We start from the raw sequence: 16,061 nt of genomic DNA on the forward strand, positions 1-16,061 counted from the left end.
AAAACCAATTTTCAGTGCCAAATCTAAAATATGTATCAAATTGTGCAAACAGTATTCATTTAACTTCAAGGGACGCTTCGGGATTTTTTTTAACCTGGGCCCTATTTTCCCATTTTTTGAGACAACATTTTTACTAGGGACAAAAATCCAAATTGCTTCGGTTTTTAGTTAGAACACTATAACCAGCAACCAAAAATTGACAATACATTGTAATCCTATGGGGCAAGCATTCGCGTCAAAGTAAACAGCTTTTTTGAGCCACTGAGAGGCTCATAATGTAATTATAAGTTTCTGACTACATGGGAAGGATCCCTACAGAGGGGTTTCCACAATCATTTTCCACAGAAACAGAAACTACAACTGAAACCTAAACTATAGAAACTGTCATTATGAGCCTGTCAGTGGCGAAAACAAGCGGTTTACTTTCTAACTCAATACTGGACCGAGTTTGATTGTTTTTGTCCCTAGTAAAAAATTGGACCAAGATTCATTCAATTCATAATATATCCTGTGTGTCAGTAACTTTCTGGCCTTATAAACACACATTTTATACTGTAAACATGCAGGTAATATTGTATTGTCTCAGTGGCAAGGTGTTCATCTTTCAATCTTTGGTTGTGGGATCAAACCCAGCTTCCACCCACCAGGATGGGTCTTGTCTCAATCTTTGAACTGCAATTTGAAAAGGACCGGTTTTTGCCACTACTATCAATAAGCATAGAATGTTCAAGAAGATCCTAAGCGAATTCCCATTTTCCCAATTTCTAAATCCAAGTCTAAATCTCTTATCTCCAGTCTTTGATATGTGTATGAGTTTGCAAAAACCATACATAAAATATCTAAACTGTAAAATTCATTCAATGTATACTTAGTCCTTGGTATATTGCACATACAGTCAGGCTGGAAAGTCTGCACACCTCTTTCACCGTCTCCACATTTTATTACGTTACAGACATATTCTACAATAGATTGAGTTCATTTTTTGCCTCAAACATCTACACACAATAGATGGGAAAGAAGCAACGTTGTTTCTGGACATTTTTGCCCATTCCTCTTGGCATATCCTTGCAAGCTCCGTCAGGTTGGATGGGGAGCGTCGGTACACAGCCATTTTCAGCTCTTTCCACAGATGTTCAATTGGATTCAGGTCTGGGCTCTGGCTGGGCCACTCAAGGACATGCACAGACTTTCTCCAAAGCCACTCCTTTGTTCTCTTGGCTGTGTGCTTCGGGTCCTTCGGCCCAGAGTGCTCTGGAGCAGGTTTTCTTCAAGGATCTCGGTGTACTTAGCTGCATTCATCTTTCCCTCTATCAGGACTAGTTGCCCCGTTCCCGCTGCTGAAAAACATCCCCACATCATGATGCTGCCACCGCCATGCTTTACTGTATGGATGGTATTAGCCAGGTGATGAGTGGTGCCTGGTTTCCTCCAGACGTGACGCTTGGTATTCAGGCCAAAAAGTTAATCAGACAAGAGAATCTTGATTCTTATGGTTTGAGAGTCTTCTAGGTGCCTTTTGGCAAACTCAAAGCGGGCTGTGATGTGCCTTCTAGTAAGGAGGGGCTTCCGTCTGAGAGAGTTCTGGTGGTTACAAACTTCTTCCATTTACGAATGATGGTGGCCACTGTGCTCTTTGGGACCTGTAAAGCTGCATAGATTTTTCCGTACCCTTTTCCAGATCTATACCTTGACACAATCCTGTTTCTGAGGTCTGCAGATAATTCCTTTGACCCCATGGCTTGGAGTTTGCTCTGACATGCACTGTCAACTGTGGGACCTTATATAGGCAGGTGTTGGCAATCCCCACTCATGTCCAATCAATTGAAATTATTTCAGGTGGACTCCAATTAAGTTGTAGAAACATCTCAAGCAGTATCAGTGGAAACAGAATGCACCTCAGCTCACTTTTGGGTGTTATATCAAAGGGTGTGCACACTTGTGTACATATGATATTTTACATTTAGATTTTTAATAAATTAGCACAAATGTCTAAAAACCTGTTTTCACTTTGTCATTATGGGCTATTTTGAGTCAAAAAATGAACTCAATCTATTGTAGAATACGTCTGTAACGCAATAAAACGTGGAGAAGGTGAAAGGGGTGTGCAGACTTTCCGGCTTGACTGTACACACACACACATACACACACACACACACACACACACACACACACAAACACACATGCACGCACAACCCTGCTTCTGCCAGGAGTCTTAGGCTGAGACCTGCTTTCTCCACTGGCTTGCAGTTACAAAAATGTCAAACTACCAATCTTTAATAAGCAACAGGGGTCCTAATGTTCTCATACTGCTTGGACCCCGTTATTGCCACTTGTAGCTATATTTGGTCTTATTTCCGCTCTCTCCGACACTGATTTTGATGGCGGAGAAGTGTTAAACTGGTAGGTAGTGCTACATTGTTTCAATGAGAATGTGCAACAACTTTTAGAGATTAAAAGACTGGGACGACCACCATTAGATGTTACCACTGCAACAATATAGTAGCCCTGTTTACACTAGAACTTAAGCCCAGAAACGTTGTCCTGGGGTACCAGTATCAGGGCTAGAGTTTACACTTTGGGCCATGTAAACAATAACAAAAATTGCAGCCATAGTTACACTGTACAACATTCCATAGACAGACAAACCAATTGGAGCAAAACCATTGGAGCAATCCACAAAAAATGAGCAATCCTGCTTATGATAGCTACACTGTACACTAAGGATGTTATATTTTTGACCACTGGTGGAAACTTTGGCGCTGTTCCAACTTTGCTATTGTAAACAGCATTAATTAGTTAGCTAGCAGATAGGTAAGTTAGCCCCATTTAGCTAAGTAGTAAACAGAAATGGCTAATTATAGCCTCTCTTACAATCAGCAACTGTAATTGTGGAAGCTTTTGGAATTACGATTGACTCTCTGTCCACACATTTGTGTGTGTGGTTTGGACATTAGAACAGCTGGATTGATTTGTCATGACTCAGTGCAGTGTAACCAATCAGATGCTGCATCCTGCCCACTAACATTGAGAGGTGACATGAATTATTTCATGGTGTGTTGTACCAGCGATCATGAAATATATAAATGACACGATAAATAATTAAAACATTACAAGCATGTGGAAATAGATACTAACATTAAATTATTCCAGCTCATATTACTTGTTGAAATTAATTATTCCACATTTCAATTAATTTATTCATATTTTAATTATTCATTTAAGTAACTTTTTCATTTTTTCATTTTGTCGCAAAAAGTTTTTCATTCTTATTTTTATCATGAGGTATTTATTTGTATCCTTCTCTAGACATAGTAATTACACTCAATATACAAGGACTGTCAGTTCTTTGTATTTCACTGGATCAAACTCAATACTCAATTACACAATGAAGTTTACGACATGTGATTTCATATTAGAGGTATGTTAGACATTAAGTTATCAAAATGATACATACGATATCGTCTGTTTTTGGAAGTTCTACCTTGATTTCTGATCACTACAGTATGTGTGTACAACAAAACTGTCTAAGTGACTGAAATCACTGATGTTATGTGACTACAAAGAGTTTCCCAGGAACAAACGAAAATCTTGAGCATCCACTCAAACATCCTAAATCAGAAACACATTCTCAAACTTTGTGTGAATTCTGCTCAAACACAACACACCAATGTGCCCCACCCCCCCTCCCCACCCCCAAACACACACTCTCTCTCACACACACACACACACGTTTATAAACAGCGACCCCATCATTTGAATTTCAGAATCTCTCTTTTTCAGTAGTTTATCCTTTTCTATTAGGGGGTGCTAGAGGGCTCTTTTCTCTTTCCTTTGTCACACAAATACACATACACACACACACACAGATACACTATACACAGCACCTGAAAGAGACCTCTTTTTGGTGGCCCCCTTCTGCACACACTGACGAGGACATTAAAAGACTCGGGGAGCTGGTTGGGGAGGGGAGGGGAGTAGTATAGCAATGGGGGCACCTAAGGGGCTTAGCGTCTCCTCTCCCTTACACTCTCCCCTCTTATCTCATGAAGTTGGTACAGTCCAGACATTCATTCCCAGTAGTTTTTAACACATGGTGAAAAGGCTTCCATCCAGCAACTGCTGACAAACCACAGGACTTTCTCCCTGCTTTCTCCCCTATTTTGAGTCTCTCACTCGCAACTATTTAGCAAGTAAATCGTTTACAAAAACAAAGCAGTACGCTATAAATATACAGACACCACCACAAATAGACGTGTAAAGATATGCTTGCAATCCCATTTCAATTTATTTTTAGTTTCCACACAACCTCCCCTCAGGAATGTATCACTCCTGAGCAGACGTAACTACACTATGATTCAAACATTTGTTCATATCACTCCGCTAACATAGCACTTTATTAAATGTACAGGTCTAAACACTGTGATCACCTCTTACACTCTTTCTGTTTCACACGGCGTAATACAACTGGCGACATGGAAATGGCGTGGCAGCGCCCTGAAGCAGAGTAGGAGATAGAGGTGAGTGCCCTTTCACGGCTGACTGGGCATCTTAATGTGATGGCAAGGTGAGTGTGCGGAGCAGCGGGATTAGGCGGCGTTCTATTTTTTCTCATTTCAGATGGGCCAAGGTTATCAGTGAGGGAATTACCCACCACCACCACCCCTCCCCCAGTCCGTTTCTGCCACTGCCATTCTGCAGCTGCGTCTAATTCTGAGCCAGTGTCATACCGAGTGAGTTTTTTCATGCAGGTCTAATTGGGCTGCTCAAAACTCAACTTTCAACCAGGGTTTTGAGCGGCTTGGCCCGTGTTAGAATAGAGGGTTTGTTCCAACCAGGACGTTTAGCATCCTCATGAGGATTTCGTTAGAAAGAGGTGATGCCATTTGTTCCAACTAGCAGGCCTATCTGTTTTTCATGTAGGTAAATCACGCAATTAACACAGGGGGTTGTGGAGATGCAAAATAAGAGCCAATTGTGAATATTCCTTTCTGGTCATGACATTTTTCCCAGCCGTAGCAGATGGAGTTACTGAAATTATGGCCTCTCTGTTATTGTGTTTATATTCTGATTTACAATGAATGGGAGAGGATCTGAATTCACATAGATCAAAGCGTCAAGCGGCGTCAATGCATTTTCAACGAGGTGTCGCCCTCTTGTGTTCGTATGTGGACAAACTCCTCAAATGCGTTTCTTGAAAGAGGTTTGCATTCCTCCAGTGGAGGCAGTGAAGGTTGTAAATGTTTGTTCTGCTGTGACGGCATGACCGTAATCCTCCAATTAACGGCGAAACAAAACAATAGCAACGCACCACTAAAACGTCTAACATCCATTCAAATTTAATCTTAAAAACATCTGTTCAGGAATGAACAAAAAAATCTTGACAGGTAATTCCACACGCAGGTGATATTTTGCTATGAGGCATTCTGCTTATGCAAATTCTGGCAAATAATAATATGTGTATTGTTATGAACGAAGACACAACTATCATATAGTGAAATGACTTCAGACAATACCGAAGGACAGTCCAAGTGTAAAATGCGAAATTTATTCAGTTTCAGTCTTGTTGCAGTTGTTTAACCCCAGCTCGACTGTTAGACAAAAACAACATTCTATACATTTAGAATTTCTCTTCATAAGCTCATCAAAGCAAATGTTAAGTTTTTAAATATAAAAAGGTGGCAAATAACCTTTTAGATTTATAAGAACAAACAAGAAGTATATTGTGTCAATTACATCGTCAAAAATCAACCATTATCAATATGGCAGTATTCCCTTATTTAAAAGTAGGCAGTAGACACAAGGTTAATTTTGAATAGCCTGCCATTGGATATCAGCTCTGACCAGTTCATCCGAAACACAAGCAGGAATAACAACCCTCACAATACACTGAGGACATTTAAAAGGAGGACACCTGCGCCTAAAATCAGCATCCGTTTCCAATCAGTTCTAATGCACTTTTGATGGAGAAGTCAAACTCCTTCAACTGATACACATCTCCTAAGAAGTGGGCAAAAGCCCACCCACGATCAGTAGAATATTTCTCTTTATGCTCATGGCTTGCAAATAATCTTCATTAAAAGCTTAACAATCTTCACAAATCTCCCTCTCTGTATCTTTTAAAGCCTGGCCATCCGACAAGAATGACAGCAACAGCAGTCCACATAGTCCTACAACACAACAAACACTGTTCATCTTTCAAGTATATCCCAGTCCAGCTCATTATCCAACAAGGGCCTCTTAGGTTTACGACAAAGCTACCAGTTTAAGTGCACTCAAAATAACTATATTCATTTTAAAAATCAGCATAATAACATTAATAAGAACGGTAAACCCTAATTACAATAGTAGTAATCATTATTTTAACCCTTTCTGAACAATTCACAATGTACATATGTAACCACGACAACCAGACTCCACCCCATCCTGAGTGATTCACTACTGGTTTCAGGTTACGTCCCGTAGCCATAAAAATACAACATCATTTTGGTCATTTAAATAACAATAATAAGGATGGATGGAACTACAATATTAATATTAATCATTACAGTAATAATAATAGCAATAATTACATCTACCATTTGAGCATATTCTTATACGTGACAAATTCTTTGTATTCACAGCCAGCGTATTTAAAGCAAAATAGAACACTCTCGCTTCTTCCACCTTCAAAATATCATGACGGACTTCCAACCACTTCACTTTCAAAGATCATTCTAGAATCCCTCTGCGCCTGCTTTCCGTCTTACGGTTGATGTCCCTTCTGAAAAACAGAACAAAAACAAAAAAACGTAATGATTATTATTCAGATGGACAAGAATAGGTATTGATGGTTGAATATTTTTCCAGTGTTGTTGCATTGTCACACTGAGCAAGCATACAGGTGCTTCTATGGTCACAATCTGAACATGTAAATACATTACAAAGCTTATGCTTTTCTGTGTGTGTGTGTGTGGTTATGTATGGGTGTGAAGCTGTTTCATACCTCAGGACGTGGCCATACACTGATGACATTTGTACAACTTGGGGTCATGATTCCGGATGTGATTCTTGACATTCTTCTGGCGGAAGAACGTCTTGCTGCACAGCTACAGAGAGAAGAGGAAAGAAGGTAGGGAGACAGAGCATAGAGAAAAAATATGAACAGAAGAACCCAGGGATGACAACCGACAACACACAAAGACCAGCTCTCAAACACCACTGTCACTCATAACACCTCATAACACCGCTGTCCCTCATTACACCTCATTACACCGCTGTCCCTCATAACACCGCTGTCACTCATAACACCGCTGTCACTCATAACACCGCTGTCACTCATAACACCGCTGTCCCTCATAACACCGCTGTCACTCATAACACCGCTGTCACTCATAACACCGCTGTCACTCATAACACCGCTGTCCCTCATAACACCACTGTCACTCATTACACCGCTGTCCCTCATAACACCACTGTCACTCATTACACCGCTGTCACTCATTACACCTCATAACACCGCTGTCACTCATAACACCTCATAACACCACTGTCCCCCACTGTCCTTCATAACATCAGTTAACATGAGGTCTTTCAGACACGTGAGAAGAGGCTGCTGGGAGGCCTACCGGACAGGGCCAGTGCTTCCCCTCAATGTGGCGGATCCGGTGCATGATGAGGGTGTCGCAGTCCCTGTAGGATCCCCGGCACTGCTGGCATGCGTGGGACCCGCGTGGCGCTTGGGCGCTGGGGCCCCGTAGCTGCTTGAGTCGTGCCCGGCGGATGGACTCCAGGAGGATGGCGCGGCGGCTATGCAGCGGCAGCAGCTTGCCCAGATTCTACGAGGAAACACACCGGCACGTACACGAAACCATCAACATTAATACAGTAATGTTACAGTGGACTTAAACGAAGCTGGCGTGTTGAGTAGGCAGGTTCACTTCACTGACTGTTCAGCTAACAAAAGAACTGCCTCAACAAAAAGGGTAACCTTGGAAAACCTCTATGTTATTCATTCATGAGCTATTGGAGTGCAGTTACCAAGGTTTTTCTCCTTGTTATGACTATGGTGTGTAGGTATGATCACATCTGAATGATGTCTAGATTAGATGTTGTGCTCCAGAGATATGGTGTTGTTGGACATTTACACTACAGGGTTTGGCTTAGAAAACATTAATCATGCCAATAGCTTTACCCTTCATACCTATTTTCACAAGCCTATTACAGAGTAAATCACAGCAAAGGTAGAATAAGAAGGACAAAGGGACACTTTGGTCACACAAACACAAAAGCTCGTTATGACCGAGCTCATTTGTATCTGCATTTACTGCCAATGCCTCTAAAACTTCAAAACAAAAGTTCTTAAACAGATCAACCCTAAACCTTAGATCCAAACAAACAGGTCCTATATGTGGCAGAAGGCAGTACAAACACTTGTGGTGGTTATTAGCAGTTGAGAATCACCTAATCTCCCCTATACACAGCACAGTATTGTGACTGTTGAGAGCTGTTAGACACCCCTCTGAAGTGTTTGTCAGGAGATAAAGAAGACTTTGGGAGAACGATACCCTCTAAGCTCAAGTGTTGGGGAGTAACATCATCATCAGCCAAGAATATGTGCAATTAGGATTACCATTGACTTTTTAAGATCACAGGTAAGTAACTCCAAGATGTTACGTCTCTTGCAGTTAAACGAAAAATATGGGCTAACACAAGACCACAGAACACATTAATGTGGTAGTTTAGCAAACCAAATTCAATTTTGTGGAAAGATCTTGCTTGAAATCATAAGGCTTCCATGATAACCCCTTGTAACATTGTGTCAACTCTTCACTTCATCAATCATTACAACTTCTTCTACCCTTAATGCATTTGACTTAATACATTTGAATCAATTTGATAAGCCATTAAACATAAATAACTTAAAAGTTTTACACCATCCTATTTCTTGGACTTGTTTTCATGATGCCCCTAATAGTTTTTCAAAAGGTCAGTACTTAAGAATTATAAGATACACTATAAACCTTTGAAAGCACTAGGGCACTACAGAAAAGTTCAACACTACTCTCTGCCACACTACAACACTGCCTTTGAAAAACTGTATTTCCTTCAGAAATTAGTGATGTCTAACCACCCATCTCTATTAATTGAATTATGTCTGCAACATCAGCATGATGATTAGATCGCTTGGCAACGGGTTTGCATCCAAACAGCTTGTGTACTGATATGTATAACCATACATACAGACACACACACACACACACACACACACACACACACACACACACACACACACACACACACACACACACACACACACACACACACACACACACACACACACACACACACGGCTGTTACCTTTGGGGGCTCTTTCTTCGCATTTGAACTCTTCTTGGTGGCAGGTGGGCAAGCGCGACCTTTGGTAACCCTCTGACTCACACTCCTCTCCTCAGGCTCCTTCTTCACCTTGCGCTTGAGAGCTTTGGTGTCCCTCTGAGACGGCTGCACTGATTGGACCCCCTGCCTTTCCCGCCGAGGGCGCTCGGATCCTCTCCCGTCGACCAGGTTCCTTCTGCGGAGCCTCGTGTTGCTCCTGGTGTTCCCATGGGATGAATTGCTAGAGGGTACGTTGCCATGGGCAACAAAGCGGGTCAAGCAGATGTCCACGCTCTCCTCCTCCCTCTTGATTCCGGCAGCCGGCTTACAGAAACTGAACAAGAAGCCTGGATCCAGAAGCTTCATGGGCAGCTTGCTCTGGCGTTTTCCCAGCTCGGGCATCTCCTGATCGGGTAACGGAACTGACAATGGAAGAGGGTCCGCCGGTTCTTCCTTGATGGCTTTGTACAGAGAGTGTTGATGGAGGCAGTGGTGGTGAGCCCATTCTCGGCTTTCCTCTTTCTCTCTGATCTCCTTTAGCCGTCTTTTCACCTTACCTCTCTGCAAACCAGACCTGTCCGAGCTAGCGGTAGGTCTTTGTCGACTCTGCACCGCCATACACCTGCTGTTATACCTCTGTGTGCGTCCCGTCACAACGGAAGATCTTGTGTGCACGAAACTGTCTTTCAGGACAGACTTCTTGGTTCTGCGTGGAGGCAGGGCTGCTCTCTGCCTCAAGTGGCTGGAGTTGTGGTGTGTGATGTGTGGGATGTGTGCGGGGTGAGTGGAGACTGGGCAGTCTACAGGCTCCTGCTTGACCTTGACAATGGGCTTCTTTGGGGCTCCAGCTGGCCATTCTACAGGCTTGCCCTGGGCACGAGGGGCTTCCCTTACAGCGTGCCGAAGCTCCTGCGGCCTGCGGACCTCCTGACACTTAGAGGGAGTGGGCAGAAGAGGCGGGAGTGTCACCTTACTGCGGGTGTTCTTCACCGTAGACAACAGGGGTGTGGAGTGGACGTCCTTCTTCCTCTTCAGTTTCATGTCCTCAGGCCTGATGGGCTCAAGGGGTTCTGCCTTGATCACTCTTCGCAGCAGCTCCACTCGGGTCATGTCACAGAGAGAGAACGACGGGTTAATCCCTGCCATCACTCCGATGCTGGACCCAATACCACCTGGCAGGCCCACTGCCCCTGGTGCCAAATCACTGCCTGGGCCTTTAGGTTTTCGCCGAGCGGTGAGCGAATAATTGTTGACTTTAGGCTTCCTAAGGCGGTTCTTCTGCTTCCAGCCGATGAGCGCGTCTGGACCTGGCAACAGGGATTTCCTCTGCAGGCCCAAGAAGCTGAGGAGACGGTACTTTTCTTGAGTCCGTGGGCTCAGCACCTCTTCCTGCACGCGGGCACTCTGGATCTCTTCCTCCACTGGTTCCTGCTTCACCTTTATAGGGGTCACCAGAACCGCCCCTTGGTTCTCATCAGCTTCAGCCTCAGTCTCAGGAGGACTGAACCTCTGACTCAAACTCTTGGAGGCAGAGGAAGTTGAGCTGGAGCAGAAAGAGGAGCCTATGCGTCTCCGCTTGCCTTTGAAGGAGCTGTCCAGCTTGGGTAAGAGCCTTCTCAGTGCAAGAGCAGCTCCTGGGCTGGAGCGGAGAAGGCGGGCGGGTTGACCGCCCTCAGCCCTGGGTTGACGGGGGGAAGTGCGTTTGGCTGTAGATGAAGTGGAAACGGAGGCAGGTGAAAGGCTGCAGGCGGACAGTTTCCTCTTGACGGACGGAGACTTGAAATCCATCAGCTTCAACCTGCGACTGGGACTGCAGGGGAAGCCATTTTCCTCAGGTTGAGGGTGGCTGGAATGAAGTCTGTTCTGAGACTGAAACAAGCCTGGCCATTTGTAGCATTCTCCTTCGGACTCGTCTGAATCCTCCAGGCTAAGCTTAAAGTGGCTATCAGCATTGTTCTCCTTGCTCTGAGCAGCACAGTTCCAAATTGATCCTCCGTGATGGTCGTCATCATTCCCCCCGCTGCTCAGCTCTCTCCTTCTCTTCCACTGAAACGCATCCGTCCTTTGTGCAAACGGAGAAAAGGTCCTTCGGCTGTTTGGCACCTCTAGGGGAGGGCACCCAGGTGCCAGGGAGAGTGGATGCCCAGCGCGGTGCACTGTGCCTGGGGATCCATGCTCCCTCTGGATGGCTTTGCAAGCCTCCAGAGCAGGCCACATGCGGAGGTGTCTGGCCATGGTGGACACCTCTGGCAGGTTCTCCAGCTTCAGAGTCAGCGTGGAGGTGTAGGAAAACTCCAGCAAGGGCATGAAGCTCTCCTCACTGAAGCCTGAAAGAAGTGAAGTTGAGAGTCACCATATGCAAATGGTCCATGAGCAACAGTATTTACAATCAAAAGCATGTTATACTCTTGCATGGAGTTACACACGTGTGACACATGCCCAATAGTAAAAATGTACTTTAAAAAAATGAAAAAGGTAGTTTTCTATGATATGTACCAGAACACACGTGAAAACAACAAAATGAATTTGCCATGCCTCATAAAAAACACTTTGCAACACACTGGTTGCAAAGCAAGGCAGGTTAATGAGCTGTCAAAACCTAAAAGTACATACACATATTAGGAACACACACATCCTCAATAACAGACTATCCTGTGCTGTTCTTAGAGATCCCAAACACTTTCATGTTGCATGTTTTTTCTGGGACAGTATCCCTTATCAGTACAAAACTCTGAATACAAAGACTTGTCTCAGAGATGACACTCTGTTTCACAATAATGGTGTGTTTATAACCAACACATTATCTCCTTTGGTGAAGTTTCAAGGGGAATCAAGACAATCTAATATCCTCATGCAGTCATTCATAACAGCAGGGTGTTCTGTGTACACAGTAGAGGTACCTGTGAGATCAATGTATGACTGTGGAACAGCAGCAGAGTCCATCTCAGTAAAAACTTCCTGGAAGTATTCGCTGACTGCAGCCAGAACGGCCTTGTGGGCAGAGAAAGCGTGGCCACCGCCTGTTTTCAGAGTAATGTCACAGAAAAGCCCCGCCTCCTGTTGGGCCTTCAGCTTGCTCAGCACTTCCTGGCTGTGTGACATCATTGTCCTGGACACACACCGGCCCTTTAACTAGAGGGGAATAAAGCAAACAACCTGATGATTAAAAGAGAATAGGAGTATACAATATGTAGCGAGAGACAACCATGAGCTGAAGATTAACATGCAATTACACACACACACACACACACACACACACACACACACACACACACACACACACACACACACACACACACACACACACACACACACACACACACATACATACATACATACACACAAATTTGGGTTTAAAAGGCATAAAACTGCTCTTTCAGAATAGTAATACAAACAAAAATTAAATTTCATCCTCGGTAGGTTAATCGTTAAAGCTCCATTACATTGAGTCTTACCTCTTGCCTGTCTGTCTTTCTGAGCTTGCACTCCTCACACCCCAGGACATACTCCCTCACCTGGATGTACATTCCTGTCGGAATATTTGATCATATTTAATTACTCTAAAAGCAGACCTGGTAATAAAGTATAGCATCCAATTAGTTCAGTTACAAATAGTACAGTTACTGGTAGATAAGTGATTAATACAACTATCTGGACAGTATGTTGTTCACATCAGTGGTAAGCAAAAATGCCTGGGTAATCATAATTCCACCAAGATTGAATAAAAATGCTGAGTATGTTTCAGTTCTGAACACTGTTAAGCTTACTGATTCTAATTGGTGTCCTCAACATAACTACAGAATATGTGGTGGAGAGAACTCTGATATTAATATGGTGGTGTTAAAGTCATTGAAAAGGGGAAACAAAGTTACCCATGTCACCTGCATCGAATACCATCCAGCATGAGGCATACCAACTTCAATGTACTACTCATCATTCTTCTATCTACACCAATGACATCCGATGTAAAACAAAATCAAGACAATACCCTCTACGAGGACATTTTTTCAATCAAAGTGGGCTTAATAAGAAAGATGATTCAGTCTGGCTGTGCTCAACTGATAGTGTCCTTAAATAACCTATACGCGTGTCGGCGATAAATCACCGGATTTCCGACATTCCCAAAACATCTGGAGACTTCAGGAAGTGGGCTAAGCAAGTAGCCATCCGAAGAGCTGGGCAGTAAATAGCCACGGAGGCGTAGTATACATCCTTTCACATAAGTAGCCTTAGGATAAAGCGCCATAGAAGTTGCAACTGAAAAGCTTGAAGACGACCTTTCTGTACAACATAATGTGCTGCAGTTTTTTCTAGGGGGAATGAAACTGCGTGCACAAAGCATATGCATACGAAACACACGGGGTCGTTTATGGTCAGAAAAAGGGGGGAAACGACACGAAACAAAGGAAAATAAACAATTTACCTTCCCACCAGTAGTGCTCTGCCACGAATCTGTATGTGTCCTCAAGGGTGTGGTGTCTCTTTCCCGGTCGCTTCTGATGGAAAGTAGCGATGGCGTTCTGTCGCTGCTCTTCGGCCAGTACCTCTCGATACTGGACAAAACCCCTCTCCAACTTTTTGCGGTACAGAGAACCGCCGATCTCCTCGAAGTACGGTGACGGCGGCGAGCTGACGCTGCCCTGCGCCGTGCGGTCGCCATTGACATCTCCCACAAGCTCTTGTTGTCCATCCGCTGACTGTTTGATGGTGCCAAAAGTGTCATCATTAGCATAGTGCGTATTGTAGGTGCAATCGCCAGCCATTTTAACAGGTTCCTTGTTTAATATGCTTCCTCTTGTTAGTGCCTATGTTTTCTCCGCTCCGTCCCAAGAGGGGAGAAACCTAACGTATAGGCTACTCGCCCCTTCCTACCTTCGGGTCAAAAGGATGCTTGAAAAACTCCTCGTTACATACTTTCCATCATCCAAGAAAGTTGGTGGTCCACTTGACTCTCCATTGAGATGGTGGGGTCATAAATAGCCCCTATAGAGACCATGAGCATCACTCCATGAAACTTTAACCATGAAACTTTTAAAAATTAATATTACCTATCACATAGCATCCAGTTATCCATCAGGGCTATGGTTAACTAAAATGCTGACAAGAACCATTAAAGACTAAAAATATTCTGGTCTTCAAACTCAAATTCAGGCTGCGAAATAATAGCCTACCTACAGAAACGTTGAGCTCAAATATCAATTCAAACCCAATGAAGTGTATCTGGGTTATAAGAAATATTACCATACAAGCCTTTGTTTTTGAAATTACACAATATACTGCTGAGAATAAGCAACCGCCATCCGATAGACCAAGTTAAAACAATACGAGTTCCTACTGCCTATTCCTACATTGTGTTAAACGAGCAAAACAAAATCAAGCTATATCCAACAATAACACTGCACGTGCACAACAGACAAAAGTCTGATGCTGTCTTCTTCAAGGGAGTTCACCAGAGACATTCAGTTGGATCCGGTGTGTTAGGCTACTGCATTGATTTTGGCACAAAACTAAAGTTTGACGTACAATCAATTTTGAATTGCACTTAATCCGTGGCAAGATCGTGTTCAGAAGGCTATCAAATAATAATTGTACGCATTATAACGTCCATCCTCCCCCGAAGTGAAGTAGCCTTGGGTACCGCGCCAGTGCTCAATGTAAATAAGTCCCGCAATTATGCCTGATTCTGGTTCCAGCGAAAGGGTTTACAACGTTCTGACACAGTTACCGGAGATCACACCAAACCATCGGCAGAAGAGCAGGACTAGGGCCAGTGTGCAGACTATCCGATTTCCCGCAAACAATTCCAATAGCGTGGGGATGTAGCCCACTGTCGAGAGACGGCTACCCTCTAGCTGTAACTTGGGATTTCTTTAACTCGGCAGCAACATGCTGCAGCTATCTATCGAGCATCGCGAGTTCAACGACCTATGCGCGAGAAGGTGTCTCCCTCCAAAATACGGAGCCGTCTAGGTGAATAAGCGGCTTCGGTTTGGAAAGAAATCCGTGTCGTTCGCCTCTCACACGTCCGGTATCTCTTGCCTTTACGCGAGGCTAGTCAGATGATCAAATAATCCAATTTTTTTTTTAACTCGTAACCTTCTGTTGGTAACCAGATGTCAACCTAACTTCGCGTTGACGCCCAGTGTCACTCCCCCTCCCTCACTGAATACCGATTAGCAGACCTTTTAAAGAACTTTAGCTACCGGCAATCCGATTGGTGTTTGGGGCTGTCATTCTATTGGAGTCTACTGTTTTTTCTACTCGTTTTTTTCCTGCAGGCTACATCAAGATAGGTTGTTGACGTCAATGTTGCCTTACTTATGTATAGGATACGTCGAGTTGGTCTATATGAAATGGCAATAATTACAATGGCTACAGACTCACTATGCTATACTATGCTGTAAGCACTATAGTGAAATGCGATTTTTGTCGAAATATAATAGGCTGCCACGAATCACGCACAACTAGCTTGTTATGTGTGAAAGAGTTACGTATAGGCTGGGCCTATATTAATTCTAACCAGAGAAACAGACTGAATAGGCGATCATATAGGCTAGTCTATTCCAGTGTATAGATATATTTCTTCAATTTGGCTAGACATGGAAAAGGCCGTGTGTTAATGTTTGTCTTTATACAGACTGCCAAATAGGACAATATATTTGAATTTGTTGTCTGTTGTTTGCAATCACAGCCAATCTTTCTGTGTG

General features: G+C 43.6%; 1 protein-coding gene across 1 annotated transcript; it reads right to left on the reverse strand.

Annotated features, from left to right (window-relative positions):
• Positions 1-5,518: 5,518 nt before the first annotated feature.
• si:dkey-229b18.3 lies at positions 5,519-15,519 on the reverse strand. The gene is made up of 7 exons (XM_012837237.2): positions 13,778-15,519; positions 12,810-12,883; positions 12,255-12,486; positions 9,337-11,681; positions 7,605-7,814; positions 6,983-7,085; positions 5,519-6,760 (listed from the first exon to the last, which is right to left on the reverse strand). Exons 1-6 carry the CDS (start codon positions 14,115-14,117, stop codon positions 6,984-6,986), a joined length of 3,303 nt encoding a protein of 1,100 aa, XP_012692691.2. The 5' UTR covers positions 14,118-15,519; the 3' UTR covers positions 5,519-6,760; position 6,983.
• Positions 15,520-16,061: the final 542 nt, after the last annotated feature.

Source organism: Clupea harengus, chromosome 2 (genome assembly GCF_900700415.2).
Source record: "Clupea harengus chromosome 2, Ch_v2.0.2, whole genome shotgun sequence".
NCBI classification, from domain to species: domain Eukaryota; kingdom Metazoa; phylum Chordata; class Actinopteri; order Clupeiformes; family Clupeidae; genus Clupea; species Clupea harengus.